General features: G+C 37.5%; 1 protein-coding gene across 3 annotated transcripts in view; it reads left to right on the top strand.

Moving 5' to 3' along the window:
• The window catches only part of NBEA (neurobeachin), a 509659-nt gene extending 491752 nt beyond the window's left edge, over nt 1-17907 (top strand). For all 3 annotated transcript variants that reach the window (XM_027792046.2, XM_055802616.1, XM_005241160.4), the window contains 4 exons: nt 9505-9606; nt 12983-13179; nt 13892-14043; nt 16133-17907. In XM_027792046.2, coding sequence (XP_027647847.2) covers nt 9505-9606; nt 12983-13179; nt 13892-14043; nt 16133-16223 — 542 coding nt within the window. In that variant the 3' untranslated portion in view covers nt 16224-17907. The remainder of the gene's footprint in view (nt 1-9504; nt 9607-12982; nt 13180-13891; nt 14044-16132) is intronic.
• The last annotated feature ends 1946 nt before the right edge of the window (nt 17908-19853 follow it).

The following is a 19853-nucleotide window of genomic DNA, read 5'->3' as shown; positions in this document are numbered from 1 at the left end:
TATTTGTGTTCTAATTTTCTTCCTTTGTCTGTAAGCAGAGCAAAGGGGAGACAAACAAAAGCCTCACTTTCTCATCTGACTTTCTTTTGCTTCTATAACACAGGGAAACTGGAGGGGGGGGGAACTAAAATTGTGTTCCCATAACAAATTCCTCTAATTTTTATGTATATTCCAGAGCTTTTTTAGCACTTAATTCTCACATAGGGAAAAATTCAGTCTGAAAAAGAATTTCATGTCAAGGCAGTCTGTTAGCTTGATGGTGTTTTGCTTCTTTGAGTGACTGTGTGATTCATATCAAGTATTAGTAACTTCTATGCCAAGAGTCAGAAAAAAAATAAGAGCTTTCTCTTGCTCCTTTCATTAAAGAAAAAATGTAAGACTTTTTCTTTACTTCCTTTGATTTTATGGGGCTTGGACAGCCTTGCCATTAGCATCTCCCTACAAACTGCTCCAATTCTTTTGCTGATAGATTTGTTTTAGTTCTGATACCTTTTTGTCATCATGAACATGTCTGAATGCAAGAAAGTGTAACTTCTTGGAATCTCACGTTTAGTATCTTAGCTGTGTAACTTTGGAAGTGTCTGCCATGGAGAGCCTTAATTTTATGAAAAGAAAGGATATCAGTTGGCTGACAGAAATAAATGAAAACAAACCCAAATTGTATTATTTGTTCTTTGTCTCTATGTCTATGTGGATAAGGCGCTGTTTTGCTGAAGAAAAGGCCTTATAGTTAGATTAATGGGAGACTGCACTGCAGATGATAGTCAGGTCCAGGCAAATGTAATCTCACAGGCACAGGTAGCAGATCTCAAGAAGATTAAATACCCAAGTCCACTGTGGTAGCTTTGAAAAGTATTGATCAGGTTTCTTACTACTCATGTTGTAGGCATGTTGTAGACTCATGTTGAGGAAGTGTGATGTCATCACTATTATTGCTATCACTACTCATGGCATTAAAGTTATCATGGGTGTGCTAATTATGTACTAGTACTGTACTATAACCAGAACCTTATGTGTTGTAAGCATATCCTTATTAACAGCTACTTTGACTTTTCATGAACGTTCATCAGTAGATAGATCACGAGTGATTATATGCCCGACGGATCTTCTGCCTTTTAAAACTTCCACAGTTACTAAATCTTTCTGCTGAAGTAATTACTACTGGAGTCTGTTCCCTACCATGAACAGATGACAGTTGTTGTATGGTAGATTCCCTCTATACTCATTTTCAGGAGTGAAGCATTCTCAACAATCCTTATGGAAATATGTTTGAAGTTTTACATAGTTAAAGCTGCTGAAGTAGTAAATAAATATTTCCTAATCTACTCTTCTTTTATACTTACTGGTAGAAGATTAGGATTTACCTTGCGGGAAAAATGAAAGTGAGATGTTCGCTGTAGGTCAAATCCAATTAGTTAACATCTTTAGAATGAATTTTTAGAAAGATGTAGATGATATTTTCAGGGGGGAAAAGGGGGCTTAGTTTTTTAAAAGCTGTCATCTGGAGACACAGATAAGGTATTTTATACCACAGACTGTAAGAAGGTGAAGAAATTAAAGAAAAATGTCAGCTATAGTAATTATCTGGGTTAGATGCTTGACTTTATAATGATCTTTTAAGCTGAAAGACAGTTAATTATCAATTTCAGCTTCAATGCATCCAATTACCAAAAGGAACTTCAGTTGTTTCAGAAAATGTTGGGGGGGGGGGGGGGGGCGGAAATTGCAGGGCAGGGGGAGCAAGTCCTAAATAGTTTATATAATGTAACATTTGTACAGAAAAATGTAGCTAGCATTTCATTAGAAAACATAGCAAGCAGAATTATTTATTGTGAAATAATCTGGGGCAAAACCTGTCAGAACAAACCCTTTACTGATTCTGCTAAAATTCCATATTTCAGAATCCATGAGTTAGATGAAATTTTTACTAAACAACATGTATGTCAATAACCTAACCTGTCAGACTGGTGTAGAGCCCTCTGCTGAAAATACCAGTGCAAACAGGTGCTCAGAGGGTGACCTCAGCTCTGTCTGTGGGAAATACAGAACCAGCTCTGGTTTAAAGAGAGTGGTGAAAAATTGTGTCTTGGATAAGACTCTTGCAAGTGACTGCTCCAACTCAGTAGTTGAAAACGTGCCTGTGAAAGCATGATCTTCATTTTTATGATTTTAAAATATTTTTTCCAGTCAATGCATCTATGAAGTTATCACTTTTTTTCTACAATAAGCATCAAAAAGGAGTTTCCAATTTTTTTCACTTGTCAAAATTTCTTAACGCTTCTCACAATTGGTATGAGAAGACTGAAGTTTTACCATATTTTAAATACAATGTTTTCCATGGATTAGCTTTCAAAAATAGCTTGTGAAAAACCTTCTGGTTAGAGTGTTTGTCCAGGAAGTGGGAGACTAAGTTCTCAGCCTCCAGAGACTGGGGGAATTCAAACCCACTTTCCCATATTCACAAGCATATGCTGACTATCAGGCTATAAATTAATGTGGGAGGGGCCCCCTGTGAACCTCCAGCTTTGGTGGAAAGCAAAATTATTTTCTCTGCTCTTGTTTATGGATCTTATGCGACTTGATGATTGGATAGAAATAGAGATCAAGAAATCAAGAACCAAGAGTACATACCTTCAACAGCAGTATGTAGGGCAAATCTCCCTACTTGTACATTCCCTGGTCCAACAAACTTGGTTTCATGGCTATACAATTGCTGAGCTCCAATAGCAGTGACAGAAAATATGCTTTTCCAGCCTAGACTAGAGGCTGGTGCCTGGGGATGCTCCTGGAAAGTGGGAGATGTGGCATGAATTCCTTCAGGCAGAAAGGCAGTTGAAAGCAGGTTTTTATATATGTTTATGAGATTTTGAGCCTCCCCTTATTTCTTGATCCTTGCTTAGTTAAGTACTGCCTCTGGAAGGAACACTCCCTGAATGAGGCTTAGTCATCTCACCAGGGTCAGATACCTACTTTCTAAGCCAAAATTGTCCATCTGCAATAGGTAATCCAGATCTGCACCTTATGCAGTTGATGACCACATTATATAAATCTGCTGTGGTTGAAAGAACAGTGAAAGGAATCTGTTTTCTCTTAGGAAGACCTGGCACAATCACAGGACTTAGTTTGCTTATTTTAATTCTTTGAAGTGATCTGGAAAATGTAAATCTTTGCAGTTCTAAGGATTGAATAGAAAAGTTATTGTGATAGAGTTTGACAATTTGTGTTTCAATTTTTTTTCTCTTTATGGTATATAGGGATTTGTTTTAGCTGAACTCTAATTTGTATACAAATTTCTTCTCACATAGCAACTGTATTAGTCATCACAAAAAGGAGCAAAGAGAGTACATAATATGCCCTGGAGTTCAACATGTATCGTTATAGTTGTTTTATTTTTATATTTTATGATTGCTTTATTGAATGTCTGTTTCAAACAAGTGACTTTGAAATTGAGAATTATCTCTGAGTCTTTGAACAGATACCAAAGTGGATGATAGAACAGCAGAAAAGTGAGGGACAGATGCTTTCATCTGAAACAGACACAAATTCAGAAACTAATTTGGAAGTGATAAAAATTAATTTGCACACTTTAATTGGAATCAGACTCCTGCATGAAAGAAGGGAAGGGTAGGCAGCTTGTGCTAAAAGCTGATGGAATTTTTTGTCAGGTAAGTATGTTGGACTTGGCCGCTTATCCTCTTGAGCCTTTCTGTGCAATATATTACATTCATCCTCTGACTGGTGTTCTTTAAAAGGATCAATGCTATTCCTGTTTTGTCCCTAGAGCCTGAAATTTCATTGATCTCGGGACTTGACATTTCTCATTACCTATTGTAGCTTCCAAGAGGATGGTCACAAGAGGTGTGAGTTAACCCTGTTTTTTCTAACGGGAACTGTGCTGACCACTGGAAAAAACCTGTGTCTATCAGTCCTAAACTGGGTTTGTTTAGCATTATAATGTAATCCTCAGAGGTGCTAACAATTTGTCCTATCCCAGTGAGTATATTCTGTATGTACCTCAAAGGGAGGGCAAGCGCTCTTTCTCCAGTTAACCTGCACTTTTTAAAAGTCTGTCATGAAGTATTCCTTTATGTGTTCATTTTACATAACATATTTTTGAAACATTTTTAAATGGTGAACATTGAAGGGTTTGTGAGTTTGTCTCTTGAAACAGTAGTTATTCTGAACTCAGAATATTTACTTATTCTTTTATATCCCTCTACATTTTAATATGCCCTAGTTTAACCTTGAAAGGGCAGTGGTTTAAAAATAGCCACCAGTATGTTCTGTACCAAGTGGACTGGACGGCTGTCTGAAGGTCCTGCGCAAGCGCATTGGCACACACGCAATCTGCTTTGCCTGTTTAGAGTTATTATGGTACTTGTACGTTTGTACAATCTGGGTATCAATTTTTAAAACACAGTATCTTAGCGCTGTTCTGCCAGAGTAGAAGCACTTTGAAAACTAGTGTGTAATTTTTACTTGGCACCATCTCTACTCTGGTAGCTGAAGACCCCTCTCTCCTAAGACTGCTGCACAAAGGTAGATGTGCCAGCAATACACCTGAACGGATGGGGTTATATCTAGCATTTTATCAACAGATGTCTGCACCCATGCTTTGCTGCACACCCCATGGGAGCTGTACAGTGCAGGGTGGTTCAGCAACTTGCCAAAGTTCCCAAAGCAATTTAGTGGAAGAAATAGGAAGAGACATAGCAAATCCTTACTGACCTCTCCTCTACTGTATTTTTCCTTTTAGGGTCTGGATGGATGTAAGGTACCTGGAAATCCGCTCACCTGGGTGTATTGCTTGTAGATATATACAGTGCTGCTCACATTCCTCAGCAAATAAAGCAGTTCTGCCAGAACTGAGAATATTTTGAATATATGAATATTTTTCTGTCAGCAGTCTTTCTTTTACAACCATTGCTCCTTCATGTTGTGGACATTGTTATTGGCTATTTCTTCTTTTGAAATATTCCTATTTATTGATCGTAGCCTTATCTTTTCGTCAAACTCCAGGATGTTTTTTTCTGACAGTAAAAATTCAAGAATGCTATTACATTTTCACTTCCATGAAAGTATTCACTTCCGTAGTATTTTCTAAGTTTTTTTCTGATGAGTATACCCTCAAAAATGCCAATACTAAAGTAAATAACAAAATTATTTTCAGCAAACAATTCAGCTATGGTCTTGTACTTGCTGCCATCAAAGTCAGAGATGAAATAGCTGAAATTTGCCTTGTGGTCTCATGTTTTTTTTTTTATACAGAAGGCTTTTAGGTGTGTCCCCATAGCAATCTGTACATAATTCCTGGAAAAGGACAATATGAAAGAAATAATAACACTGTTCTATTTCTTTTCTTCTTTTGTTTCCTTGCCATGCTAGAGCACCGTTTGTTCTAGAATAACCTTATAGTAGTATCAAGCATTATATTTTTCAGAGAGAAGGGAAGATGTATTTAATTTCAGACTTTGTAGAAAAACTTACTTGCTTGGAAATACAATGCAGCTTATTATTTTTTTTTCCCTTCTGCCCTGTAGTAATTCAGTTCAAAGGTGCTCCGTTGGGGAAATTACAGGGAGTTTACAGTGATGGTATCTCAGTTCTTAGGTAGGATATTTTCACCTGCAATTCCCTCAGAGCTGCAGCCTTTGACCTCTGTTGCATCTATCAGTGGTGATGTGACAGTGACAGAATATTTTGTTAGATTTTGAATGATTCCTGGCGTTCACAACTTCTGTCCTTAAAAATAAAATGTAATATGACTGAGGTTCTCTTCCCCATGCCACAACTTTTCCTGTAGAAAGTATCACTGAATATTTTTTTCTTAGAGCCCTAAGGGGGAAAATCCCATTTTCAATTACTGTTGGACTGTTACTAATAATGATATGCTGTTATTAATTTGTATTTACTGAAAAACAGGACTCAAAGATCTATGTTTCAGTGCAATTGCTTCTTATAAGCATTTTCCTTCATAAATCAAGTAGTCAATTAAATATGCTCATTTTTCATATTCTGACATTTTACAGTTTCATGATATTATAATGTTTTCCTAGGAAACCCTAAGGAAAATACCCTTTTGAAAACTGTGTTATTTCTTTTCCCTCAAAAAAAATCTAATTTCAGTCATTCACCTTTGCAGTCTGATGACACTGCTGTATACACCTCTGTGATCAGAGCTTAAGCCAAGATGACCCTTAGGCATAATTCTTCTTTATTCCAGGAGGACATATGGTGTGGGGGGGGAGGGAAGTGGAAAATTCTGTATTTAGTTGGATGATTTTTTTTTTCTTTTCATTTTTCTGTTATGTACCTGAAACAAACAAACAAACAAACAAACAAACAAAAATCCAACTTCAAAAGGAAGTGGGATTCTCAACAGCAATGATAAAAATCTAAATCTCCAAATACAGCTGATGGTTGATGATATCCAAAAAGCATCTTTCTCTGTTTTTTCCAACATCTATCCTTCCCTAGCAGTAAAGCCCAATTTTCAGTTCACATCTTCAGTTTCCAGACCGGAAAGATTCTTTTCTTTCAGGCTAGATTAAAGATTGGGAAACTAGGATTTATTGGTGTAGCTGTTTTCGTTAGAGGTAGGGAAGTGTCTATACAATGCAGTGACAGGACCAGGTAGACTGACCCACCCTGTACTATTGGGTCCAAAAAGAGTCTGTGAATCCATGGTTGGCAGTTCTCAGCTGGTTCAGAAAGATAGTGAAATACACCAAATTTATGTAGGGTTCCGCAAGAAGTACTGTAGGTTCACACTAAATTTTGAAGGACTATTGTTGTATGTAGTTCTGGCTACCCAAATTTTAAGAAACAACTTGGAGCTAGACAGGCACAGAAATGGGTTGCTACAATGAATAAAAAGAGGCATTTTTTATAAAAATAAAACTCTGTCTTTTAGAGTTTGGTCTGAAGAACAACTGAGAGGGCTGATTTATTCTGTAAGTACATGAGTGGGGAAAACACAAGAAGGGGAGAAGATCTGAAGCTAAGGGACAGTGCTGACACAAGAACAAAGAAATACGAGGTAGACAGAAGTAAGTTCAGGCTGCAAGTCAGAATATTTCTCTCCTTTAAAGTAAGAAAGGTCTGGAACATCCTACCAAGTCACATACCCAGATAGCCATTTCATTAATTTATTGACAGGTTTATATAATATGAGTGTCTGCAATAAGAAATACTTAATTCATTGACCCACAAAAGTCTGTGAAAACCTCTATTCCTAACGCATATCTTTCAGAAGCCCATGCCAATATTGCGTAGCTACTTGGGTAGTTCCCGTTTTAATTTTAGTGTTTAACCCTTTTTCCAGTTGGGAAACTGCATTTTATTGCAGGGTTGAAATGTGTGCAGCCATTCACCCATTGGACCTTGCTGTGCCATTAGCTGCAAGATAAATTTTTGTGCTCTTGGACATCGTTTATGCCTGTGACTCCCAGCTACAGTGGTCAAGTCACTGCATTGCTGCCTGTGCAGCAAAGAGAGAAAACCCTTTAAACACTTAAGCCTTATTCTCTATATCAGTTGTATGACCCTCCTTTAAGCTCATTTCTGTGAATGTGGGTACAAGACTTTAATCTTTCTTATCTACAGTAGCAAGATATTTCTCGACTCCAGTTTGCTATTCTAGGGTATTGCATTTAAAGTTAGTGTTGAGGGAGTTTTCCTTTCTGGGTCCATAAATCCTTCTCTGTCTCACTGCCTTCCAGAACAGTCTCCTCTCCAGCGAACAGAGCTTGTGCTTGTCCAGGAGTGTCAGCCTTCCACCTGGCTGTATTCAAAATAAATAAAATAAAACACATTTTGCTACCTTTCTGTTTAACTAAGCAATGCAGAGAATGTTAGAGTAATTTCTTCCTCTCTTCATTATATGGTTGCTTGTGAATCTTTGTACCAGTTTTATACACAACCATATCTTACCAGCAAAGATTTTGTATTATCCATTATTGGTTAGGATTCTGTCAAGAATCAATTCCCAGCTCCTAATTGGACACCCTAATTTCCTGTATCTGAATATGTAGCTCGTAGTAAATACCTTTCTATGGACCAAAATTTTTAAGATCTATCATTGAACCCGCTTCTATGCCATCCATGTTGTCCACATTCAGTCCCATGTAAAACAGGTTTAAATCAAAATGTTGTATTACTAAGACAAATATCTTGGAAAAAAATACATGGAGGCCATTTTAACACAGCCATCTTTATCAACTATACCTCTCATGCTGTTAAAAACAAAGAAGCTTGCTTGACAAGATTGCTATTCCAGTACAGCACGGTGACTGGCATTAATGAGATTTTTGCTTCCAATTCTTTGTTGACAGAACTGTGGATTAACCATTTTGTTATTTTGCATAGGATTAATGTTACAGTAATTCATCTGTAGTTCCCTAGCTCATTTCTTTTATCCTTTTAAAGTATTTGAACTATACTGGCAGAACTCCAGTTCTTTGGAATTTGCCAGCTTTCTATATTTCATTTGTACAAAGTAAATATAACCAGCTGAAATCTATGTTATCTAGCAAGTTGCTAATTTTTTGTTACTGGTTATCTTTCTTTGCCTGGCAAAGCAATATCAAATACTGAGCAATTCCTTACTTCATATAGGCGATTCACCGTTAAAATGTCAGCATCTGTTATTGCTAGAAACAACAGAAATGTTGCTATTTGTCATATAAATACTCCATAAATGCCCAGTTGTTTGAACTCAAAATAAAATACATTTCGCTTCTGAATAGAAAAAAATAAATTTTTAGGGAGTAGTCTATCCCACTCTTCAATAAATTAAATGGGATAAAAATGGGACAGTTATCCATGGTGATATATTTAACATTATGTATACCCATAATCACTTTTAGCTATAATTTTAATCTGTAAGCAGTCAGTATGTCTCTGAACCAGTAATGTCTATGCAATAGTAGCATCTTTCTAGTACAGTCCTGTCCCTCCTTTCTTCTTTCTGACCACCAGTTTCATGAAAGAAATTATGACCATTAATACAGGAACACCCTCAATTCATGCTGCTCTTTAGGTTCCTAGCAGAAGTCTGGAGGCATAGAAGTCCAATAGCAGACCTTTACATTACAGCTGCTTTTAATACCACCACACTTCGTGTTCTTTATCTGAAATACACATTTTCAATATTTTTAGGTAATGAAACTGTAATGTATTGTTATAATTTGTGTATTGTAAGCAGCGCACAGTCCATAATTTCTAAACCAAGGAAGTTTTGGTTTTGAATTAACATTTTTGTTAATGTATGAGTTGGGAATGAGTATGAATTGGGAAGCTCTGCCTGTGAAACTGTGACATCTGAATTGATTTTGCTCAGAAACCTAAGTATGAGATATTTAACCACACTGCACTTCTCTTTGATGCTACTGATTTCAGGAAAATTGCAGCAAAGTTCTTTTGTTGATGGAACAGATCTCGTTTGGTGTTCCTCTGTTCTTTGCTCTTTTTGTTTTAATTCCCATGTGTTTTTTTTTTTTACAGGTGATTATCCAGCTCCTCGCGCTGTTCTAACTGGTCATGACCATGAAGTTGTCTGCGTGTCGGTCTGTGCAGAGCTGGGACTTGTTATCAGTGGTGCTAAAGGTCAGAAATGTTTTTATGCTTTAAGTCTATACAGTTTTAGAGCCTTTTTTAGTGGTACTTCCCAGTCTTCCCTCAAGCTACATATACTTTAATTATCTAAAGCCTCCTCTACTAAGACGTGTAGTATTTCTGGGGGAATCTGCAACAGTTTACTCTGAATGTTATTATTTACTATCAGGGCTTACAAGGTTTGAACACAAATTAAGTTGGTTGTTCCTTCCAGCCTGTGCTGCTATTCCCCCTTGGACCTGGGAGAGTAGTTGATAAAAATTTGTACAACAATTCATAATGACATTTACTGATCTTGAAGAAACTTGTTGGTAGAGACTTGTATTTGGGGGAGGGCCAGCTGCAAGTTCTCCACCCTGACCATAATTGAATGGCAGTTTGTAGGACTGAGCTCAGCCTTAGCAAGGGAGGCAGGGTCAGTTTGTCTGGTTTTGAATCTGTGGACAGCATTTTGTCTAGTAGGTTTTTTGGGGTTTTTTTTGTGAGGTATTCCAAATAATGAGGAGTTTGCAGATTTGTTGTTACCTCTCTTCTGTTAAGCTTTTTGAACCCTCTGTTCACACTTGCTCCCTGTTAGTTATCTGTGGAATCCAGAGTACCCAACAATTGCCAATACAAATGTTCAAAATACCTTTCCAAACCTGGAGCAGTCTCCTGTATAACTGGTAATCAATGTAAATGAAACACGTGCCTCAATGAATGTTTGCTTCATCTTTCTGTGTTCTGTTTCTCCTTTATTTGTTCCATTTTACTTGTTCCGTCCACCTTCTCCTTTCCCACTTAAGTCCATGTCCACTTTTCTTCTCCCACTGCGCTCTCTTGTTCAGCTTCTTCTCTTAATTTGGCAAACTGCACGTCTTTTTTCCTTTCCTATTTGCCTCACTCTCTTCCCCCTTCTCTCTCTCTTTTGTGCTACATTATCTCTTTTCCCTTATTTGCTTTCCTTACATTGCCCCTGTCCTTCCTTAAGGTTCTTCTTCCTTACATATCTTCCTATCTCATTTCCACTCCACGCCTACATCCACATCCAGCCACTTGCTTCTCTGTCTACAGCGATGCCCGTTTTGTTCATCTCTGTGGATATCCTCATATTCCTTTTTAAAAAGTTTGCTGCTTCTGAGGTTAAGAAGGATGTGATGCTTGTTCTGCCCGCTTTTGCTCACAGCTGAGCTCCTGGGTTATCGCCATTTATACTGCCTCGGAGCTCAACATTTTTTTTCAAAGCTGAGTGTGAAACTTTTGAGTAAAGGCATTTTTAACAGGAAATCCTAATGGGTCATTAACTCTCGTAATGACATACTACATAACAGTCGTAGGTGAAGTCAAGACATTTATGAAAAAAATGTACAGTGACACTGAACCTAAAGTTTTTCTTGCAGCACTGCTATTTCTTATCTTTTAAGGCATCTTTATACACTCTTACTGCTGTAATAGTGTACCCTTTTCAACTATTCTTTTACAGGTCTTATCTTATTAAAGTAGCTGGAATCTGTACTCAGTTATCTTCTGCTTCATTAAGTATATGACGTTTTGGTAACATATATTTCTGGAGGTAAAAGCTACTGGAGAACCCAAGACTTTTACATCAAATCCAGAATATGTTTGTAATTGATCAAGAGAAATGTATACCCAGTCTGTCCTCTGAGTTACTCTCCTCATGCTCTTCCTCGTCGAACTCTAGTCCATATATAAATGCAGAGAGAAAAAAAAAAAACAACCCGGTTTTATTTCTGGTTTCCAGCAGATGCCTGTTTTAAAGCTGCTTCTTCAGTTTCTGTCCTTTCCACTCCCTTTCCAGTTTCTTAGGTTGCATTTCGTGGCAGTGCTGCATTGCCCTGCCATCCTGCCTGAGTGCTGCCTGTGCTCCCTCGTGGGGAGCCTGTCCCTCTGGAGCTGGCTGTGGCAACGTGGTAACACACACGGTGCTCGAGAACCTGCTGCGGCAGGGAGACAGCGCATATAGGACTCTTCTGAGAAAAATCCTGTGCATCAGGTTGATGTTTGCAAGTTCTTATCCAATAAAACCACAAAAGGAGTGGTCAGTCTGCATGTCTTTACAGTAACATCTTAAATCAGATTTTCTTTTTGCCTTTTCTTGTCCATGTCGATTCAGCTGTGAAGGCATTACACTTTTATTTTGAAAGATCTAATGGTAATTATTCTAAAGGTGGAGGCATCACTTCATGTAACAGTCTGGCATTTCAGTATTTCCAAAGCTGAAACTCAACTATTTAAGAACATTAGTTAATTCCATTGCAGTTGTAGCTCATGGACCCAGCCAGGCTTGAGGTCACTCTGTATAAGGCTTTATGCAAACACAGATGAAAACCTATACCAGAGGGCTCATGGGTGAATGCACTGATGCTGTGATTCATTCTACCTGGGCAAACCCAGCTGCTCTGTGAATTTCAGGGAAGTTAGAAGGGCTTAACGTGAGGTGGCTGAGTCTGCCAGAATGAATTTACTTTCAGGGTCATGAGCCAGTTGTGTAAGGAAGAGATTACTTTGCTGTCCAGGAGTATCCTGTGATTCATAAAAGAAAACATTTAGTATTTACTATGACTCATTACGTTTACCACAGAAGAGACTCTTTTTCTTAGTAGGAATACAGATCTCACTTTCAAATGAGCTTTTCTCACAGATCTTGAAATGGAAATAGCCTAGGTTTGCATCTTAAAATGTACATTGAGGATTTCATAGCTGTTTTTTTCTTTCATCAGCAGTCATAAAAATATATTAAAATCTCATATTATTATCTCTCTAGAGTAATAGCAGTTACAATGTGGTCTCCTAAAAGCTCTTATAGTTCAGACATCATAGTAACTGTTGGCTGTCAGATGACTTCCATTGTTAAAACAATTTAGGACTGAAATTTATGCATATAACATATTCGTTGGGAGAGAGGACCTACAGGGACTGCCATTGTCTATAGGGGAAATATGCAGTGATACGATTATATGCCCTCTGGGAGTTGCTCCTACTAGTCACTGATAGGGCCCCATCTGTTTAATGTGAATGGGCAGGGTAAAGAGAGTTCATGTTGTTGGAGGAAAGCAGTAAGGCTGAGGCTTCTGAATGCTTGGAAAAAGGAAAGAATATTTTAGAAGGTAGATCAAGGAAGACTCCTACCGGTTTATGTAAATAATAAACTACCAATTTTAGGCATGTTGTATCTATTTTCTTAATATGCTAGCTCTTGCATTTCTTCTTCTGTTGTATATTTTAAATTCTTTAACCAAACATTACATCTCCTTATATCTATGCAGGACAAATGTGATATAAATGTGTATTATGCATTGCTTTTGTGCACAGCATAGATAGTTTGTATAAGTAGCAAATATATGATATATTATGTTTTCATATACAGAAGGTCCTTGTCTGGTACACACAATTACTGGAGATCTGCTGAGAGCCCTGGAAGGAACAGAAAACTGCTTGTATCCTCGCTTAATTTCAGTATCTAGTGAAGGTCACTGCATTATCTACTATGAACGAGGACGGTTCAGCAATTTCAGCATTAATGGCAAACTCTTAGCTCAGATGGAGATCAATGATTCAACCAGGGTAAATCTAAATGCAAACAAACATTTGTTGTGTCTCACCTTTATGTATTAAAATAAATTTAATGTATTTGCCCTGTGATTTAAAGGAAATATGCGTAAAATTGATACCTTCTGGTTAAGTCATATTCAGACACAGATCCTCTTTTCTCCATCTCCAAATGCAAAAATGCACTTGAGCTTTTCCAGAATAAATAAGAACAAATTGTTTATGATCCCACATGATTCCTGGAATGTTTGTTTGGAATTAAATTTCAGTGGGAAATATATCTTTAAAACAAAATGCTCTGAAAAGAGTCCATTCTTCATTTATTAGCCAAGACATGAATTTGTGCCTTCAGGGCTCTGCTCTGTCACTAGCACTTGAAGCAGCATGAGGAATGCAGATCGCTGCTTTGCTTTAAGTGTTAGCAATGGCACCGACTATTGTGAGACAAACACTGAAATGTTATGTGCTGAACTCAAGTCTTTGCAGATTCATTTAAACAGTTTTTTGGTTATATATCATGTTTCAAACCACACAATTTTACATTTGGAGACCCAATATTTGTTGGTTTACTTTTTGATTGGGGAAAAAGAGGAGTGGGAGCCTTTTTATTCAAATTTAAAGTGGCCAGAGCAAAAGAAATGCTTATAAGTTTATTAGTTTTTTGTAGTATTAACCTGTTTCCATAAAAGCTGACTGTGTGCTTGGGTTTTGTCTTTCCCCCCTGAAGGCCATCCTCCTCAGCAGTGATGGGCAGAACCTGGTAACAGGGGGAGACAATGGTGTAGTGGAAGTGTGGCAGGCCTGTGACTTCAAGCAGCTCTATATTTACCCTGGCTGTGATGCTGGCATAAGAGCTATGGATCTGTCTCATGATCAGAGGTGAGTTTGTCGTTAATGTTTGTAAATGGTAAAATTGCACAGAGTATACATCTCCATGAACTGTAAAGTGTGAATTTATGGTATGCAGTCATTAACAGGATATGGTACAAAACTGTTACCCCAGTTGTTGTTGATTTGTCTGACTCAGCATTTTTCCCGATCCCTAAGTCTCACAGCACAAGCACATAAAGTAACATGAGGTCTTATATCATTGAAGTCAGTAAGCCAAAGGCTCAGTTAGCAAAGTATGAGCAAAATTACATTAACTTAAGCACATAGGAATGGTCAGGCTGGATCCGAGTGCAGTAGTAGTAGTAGTAGAGGCCTTAAAGCCCATTACAAAAGTTTGTGGTACATTTCTGATTTTCACATATGTAGAGCTTGAGAACTTGGGGTTGCATCTAGACTATAATGTGTAATACTATTGGTGGATCTATCCACTGGGAGTGGGTGTGATCCTTTCCTTTGACCTTCTTGAGCAATGGGGGTGTGGTGTAGAAGCCAAGATTTTTGAAGTCACTGCTGTGGCACTAAAATTCCCATTGTAAATGTCAAAGATATATGAAATTGATCCCTCAGTCTTCTATTGTGATTATAATGAAAGTCTATATGTTGCATTTATGCAGGATTATGAGTGGATTTGCTGTGTACATCATGCATCAGTATTGTATTTCTTATTAATATACAAACTCATGACATGCAAAGAATTCATAGGATATTGGAAAAATCATGCAGCATTCATTTAAGTTTTTTTTTTCTTACACTTTTCAGCATTCCGATGATATTAACCCATTTCGCAAAGCAACAAAAGCAACAAAAACATGTATAAGTAGATGACTTGAAACAAGTTTTTTGTCTCAGATTTAGCCTAATTGAAACTAACTAACTGGAACAGGCCTATTCACTTCTGGAGCTTTGCCAGTTTATGCATACAGTACTGTGCTCTGTTTGAAGAGATTTATTTACACTGCAAAAAATTTCAGCTAGCTATTTTCTCTATTCCTTATTGCAATAACAGGCTGAGAAGCCCCAGCTGTGCAAAGTGCTTTAAGTACCTGCTTAGCTTTAGTCACATAATTAAGCAGAAAACAGCTTTTGTATAGTTTGATAGAAGTAGTGATAGATATCTAATTCCCTTTTAAAACTCAGCTACCAGAATTAGAGGATATGTGATAACTGGAAAATCACCTCAGCTATTGCCACCAGAACAGCGTAAATATGGGGCTACATTTCAATATGAAGCTTTTTAGGAGTACCAAGGTGGGACCAGCTTGTAACTAAGGGATCGGTTCAGCTGTCTTCACAGAGGCATCTCATTCTGTCTGGGAGGCCATGGGATACCCAGCTGATCCCAGCCGCAGCCCCAAGTGCAGAGTGCTCCAAGCCCCATGTCCCAGCTGCCAGCCAGCATAGACACGTCAGCTGTCCTGGGGTACCTCCAGTGGCACAAGGTGCCTGAAATTAGGCATCTGGCTTCTAAAACACCTAAATGAAGGTGTCTTCATGTGAGCTACGGGAACGAACTTCTGTAATAAAAATGAAAATTTATTTGCTACAGCCTGTGGAGTCTAGAGGACAATGAAGCTCACTCTAAAGTACATGCCCAGTGACCTGCAGGGAGTTGGTCTCAGGCTGCACTGGGGGTACTGACTGGGGTCACATTCAGTTGCCTACCCATAGCTAGTTAGTACTGTTTGAGATACTTTAGAGGTCTGAGGTACGTACCTGGGGTGGCACACATGACAAAGCACCCAGTGAAAACCCACACCCTTCTGGAGAGGCAGCTGGAGGCAAGGCAGGGTATGTGAGAGCATGTCAAACGGTGTGATGCTTTTACTTATGTGAAGGTGCCTGAATGGACCTCCAGATCTCCCTTGACCTTCCTATAATGGGAAGATGGAAATTTGGCTCATATGGCGACACCTAAATGTAGCATCTCATTTGCAAACTGAATCCTACCCATGAGCTTAATCTTCAGACAGTGTTGCAAAAAGAGCCTTATTCTTTTAGCTTTTTTGCTGTTTATGGTAAACCATTGCTTGAGAAGGTAAAAGAGGATTAACAGGACCGCCTGTTCTATCTTTTTCAGAACTCTGATTACTGGCATGGCTTCTGGCAGCATTGTAGCTTTTAATATAGATTTTAACCGGTGGCATTATGAGCATCAGAACAGATACTGAAGCGGAATGAAGAACTGAAAGCCCAGGTAAAGCTGAGAGCACAAGTGCTGCAATGAAAGGTGTAGTCTCTGGTGGAAAACCACGTCTGCATTGACCTCCGTTGTACATTCCATTACACCCAGCAATAGCTGTACATTGTAGTCAGCAACCATTTTACTTTGTGTGTTTTTTCACAACTGAACACCAGCTGCTGAAAAGCAAGCTTGTATCATGTAAATTATATGAATTAGGAGATGTTTTGGTAATTATTTCATATATCTTTGTTTATTGAGAAAAGGTAGTAGGATGCGCCACAAGAGACTTTTGAAAATTCTGGGGAACCTTGTGTCCAGTTATTTCAATGTTTAGGCTTTGAACCTAACATGCATCCCATCTCCAGCCTCTTTTCAAGCTGAGATAAAAAAAATACGTTTGATACTTTGTACATCAGATGCACATCTTAACTTTAAAGGGATACTTTTGTAAAAGTAAAACCTTGTATAAAGAACAAAACTGTTTCTTAATTTTATTGTGGAGTTACAACTTGCATGTACTTTAAACCTGATGTCTTGAAGGAACAGGTGCATTCACACAAATCAAACTGGAGATCTGCCTAAGGGTACAGCTTGTGTTAAAGGGTTGAATTTGGGCGCAAACAGTAATTTTGACATTTCCACCAACACATGTTTTTTCACGTTTTGAATCTAAACTTTACCCCTCTTAAGTGGAGTTCTGCTCATGAAGCATTTGGATTAAAAGCCATCATTTGCCATATTTATACAATAGAAATGGAATTCCTCCCTTTTAAATTCAAAGACTAGAAGGAAAGGGAGCAAAGAGGGAAGTTCAGTTTAATGCTTTGTAATGCTTAATAAATTCCAATACAGATAAAGTGCTATACTTCTGGATTATTAACATTTGGCATACAAATCATGGGCAAGAAAGCCCCCAGTGATTTTTTCCTTTATCTTTCCTCTGAGCAGCTTAGTTTATTTGACAGCCTTAGCTTCATTGTAAAGGTAATTGAGGTTATTCTTTTTGGTTCTTCTGAAAATCTCACCTGAAGCCACTCAAACTAAGGCACTTCATGTTTTACAATACTGTAATGATAACTATTGGAATAATTTTCTGCACATTGTACTGATCAAATTACACACCCAGGGGTATATACACTTTAATTCATGTTTCTTCTTTGTATATTTGGTGACTGTATTGTCATAGATGTACATATTGTGTCGGTAGGGCTATGAGGCATGTAACAGGAATGTAATTTTCTCAGAATTTACACTCACTTGCAGTCATTTATTTAAAAAGATAATGGATTCTTTGTATTGGCACTTTGCACCAGAAACATATCATTATTTATTGATGTGATTACTTATTTGTTATCCACCTTGTATTAGTAAGTTTAGCACTGAATTTCCTTCTTCATTGTTGTTTGTATTTATGATTCTGAAATCATGGGGATCAACGTAATGATTAAGTTATTCATCACCCGTCTGTAAGCAATATCTTGAGTTTGTAGCTTAGAATTGGGAGACTATTGAACATCTGGAAGACAAGTTCATTTCATCTTGAGATCATGGTGAAATATTTTGGATATATAAATTCCTTAAGCTATTGTAACCATGTTTTATTGCAAAGATGTAAAATATGCCAGATGTGTGTGAGTTGGAAATCAAAAAGAAAAATAAAATATGCAAAGAATTCAGTGATTGTTTTTCATTTCAATGAACTTTTCATCAAAACATTCACATTATCATTAGGAACAAACAAAAAAAATATTTTAAGAAATCCTCTCTGATATGCTATGTTTATACCAAAAATTATGCATGCCTGGGTGGCTGTATTTCCTGTGGTCTCAGGAACTAAAACAGAGGTTACAGAGTGTGTTTTGCAACTCTTTTGATTGTCAGTACACGGAGAGAAGTTACTAAAGATACTTTGATCAACAGAAGTGAAAAATCAAAGCCTGTAAGAGATATTTAGGATTCTTGTGAATAGGCAATGATCTTGCATAATAGACCTCACAGAAAGCAAAGATCTGATGAAAGCCATTTTGGGTATCAATATCTGATAAGATGAAATTAATTTCATTTTGCCTTGGGCACTGAAAGTTAGATATATACACTCTCATAGCAGAACAAAACAGGTGGGATAAATTGCCTTTTGGAAATGCTGAGGTCCCTACAAAGATTACAGCAAGTGGAAATACAGTTAGCTAAATGTCAGATATCTAATTTAAGGTAACAATGGTAAGCAAAATACTTTCCTCATAATTAGAAAACTCCTGATAATAGACTAAAAAGCAGAATAACAGCCAACACTTCAGTTTGTTGCCCCTACTCATTGCCTTCCTATTTAGAATGATTGTTCTTTAAACAATTATCAAAATGAACTAAAGCCAATGTTTGAGAATCTTATTAGAGTACTGTATACATTTTAGCAGATAAGTATATCAATCAGCTTTTGAAGCAAATAAACTAACTTGATTGTTCTGGGGCTGGGGGAGAGATGGGGAGTAGAGGAAAGGATTGGTATGTTAATTGCAGCTTGTGAAACAGTTTATTGGTATGTCACAATCTCCATTCCATAATTATACAAGTTTCATACCTAATTTCATGTTTTATTCAACAAATTGATTAAGAAAATATGCACCATTGCAGTTAAACAAAAATGAATATTACTAGTATCTTAATTAATGCTGCTGTTTGCATGAAGTCTCGCAGCAATTGTGTGAAGTACAATTTAGTCACAAATGGGAAGGTTTTGTGCCCAAGCAAGTTTTTTTTATGAGAAATTAGCCATGGGCTACAAAAAGAAAAAAGTCCTACTCTATTGCATTCATAGGTAGGGGCACCCAAAAAAGTCAGCCTCATAATAATAATAATAATAATAATAGTAGTAGTAATAATAGCAATAATATACCATCTCCACTATGGCTTATGTTATAAAAATTGAGTTTCCATAAAGGCATAGGTCAAGGAGAATGTATTAACAGGCTGGTATAGTCACATAGACCAGCTTGATATGGTTTTTGTGGTGAAACACCACTGTTGCCTTTTAGTCTCTATTTAACTTCTGGGTTTTTTTAAGAAAAAATGATGTGCCAGGATATTTAAATTCCTTTGTTGTTTTTGTTGATTTGTTAATTACATTATTATACACGATCTGTTGCCGGGTCTTTTAACATAAAAAGAAGCAGATCTCCAGTTTATATCACAAGACTTTTCCAAAGCTTCAACTGCCCCATTTCTGTTGCATGGTAAAGCTGGGCTAACTCACCTTTTTTCTCTATAGAAATGAGACTTCCTGATTCCAGGGAAACTCTGAAAGCTGCCTGTGGAAGATGAAGCAGCTTTGACCAAACCAGTTAAATGTGACCAATCTCTCAGCTAAGGGAGATGTAGCACTGAGGATACAACAAAAATATACCTGCAGTGAAATTAAGGTGCAGTTATTGGCTGTGTTCCTGCCAGTTAGACATAGGTTAAGAATTGGACTATAAGCCAATGCCATACCAGGAGGATGGTGCAACAGCTATGAGGCTTATTCCTTGTCCAGATCCTACCACTGTTGAGGAGAATGCTGCTTTCTCTGTAAGAGGAAAAATAAAAGAAAGGCTGATGCATTTTACCCCAAGGAAAGACT

The sequence above is a fragment of the Falco peregrinus genome, chromosome 4, assembly GCF_023634155.1.
Source record: "Falco peregrinus isolate bFalPer1 chromosome 4, bFalPer1.pri, whole genome shotgun sequence".
Classification (NCBI taxonomy): domain Eukaryota; kingdom Metazoa; phylum Chordata; class Aves; order Falconiformes; family Falconidae; genus Falco; species Falco peregrinus.
The sequence above is the reverse complement of the archived record's forward strand: the minus strand, read 5'-3'. Positions and strand labels throughout refer to the sequence as shown.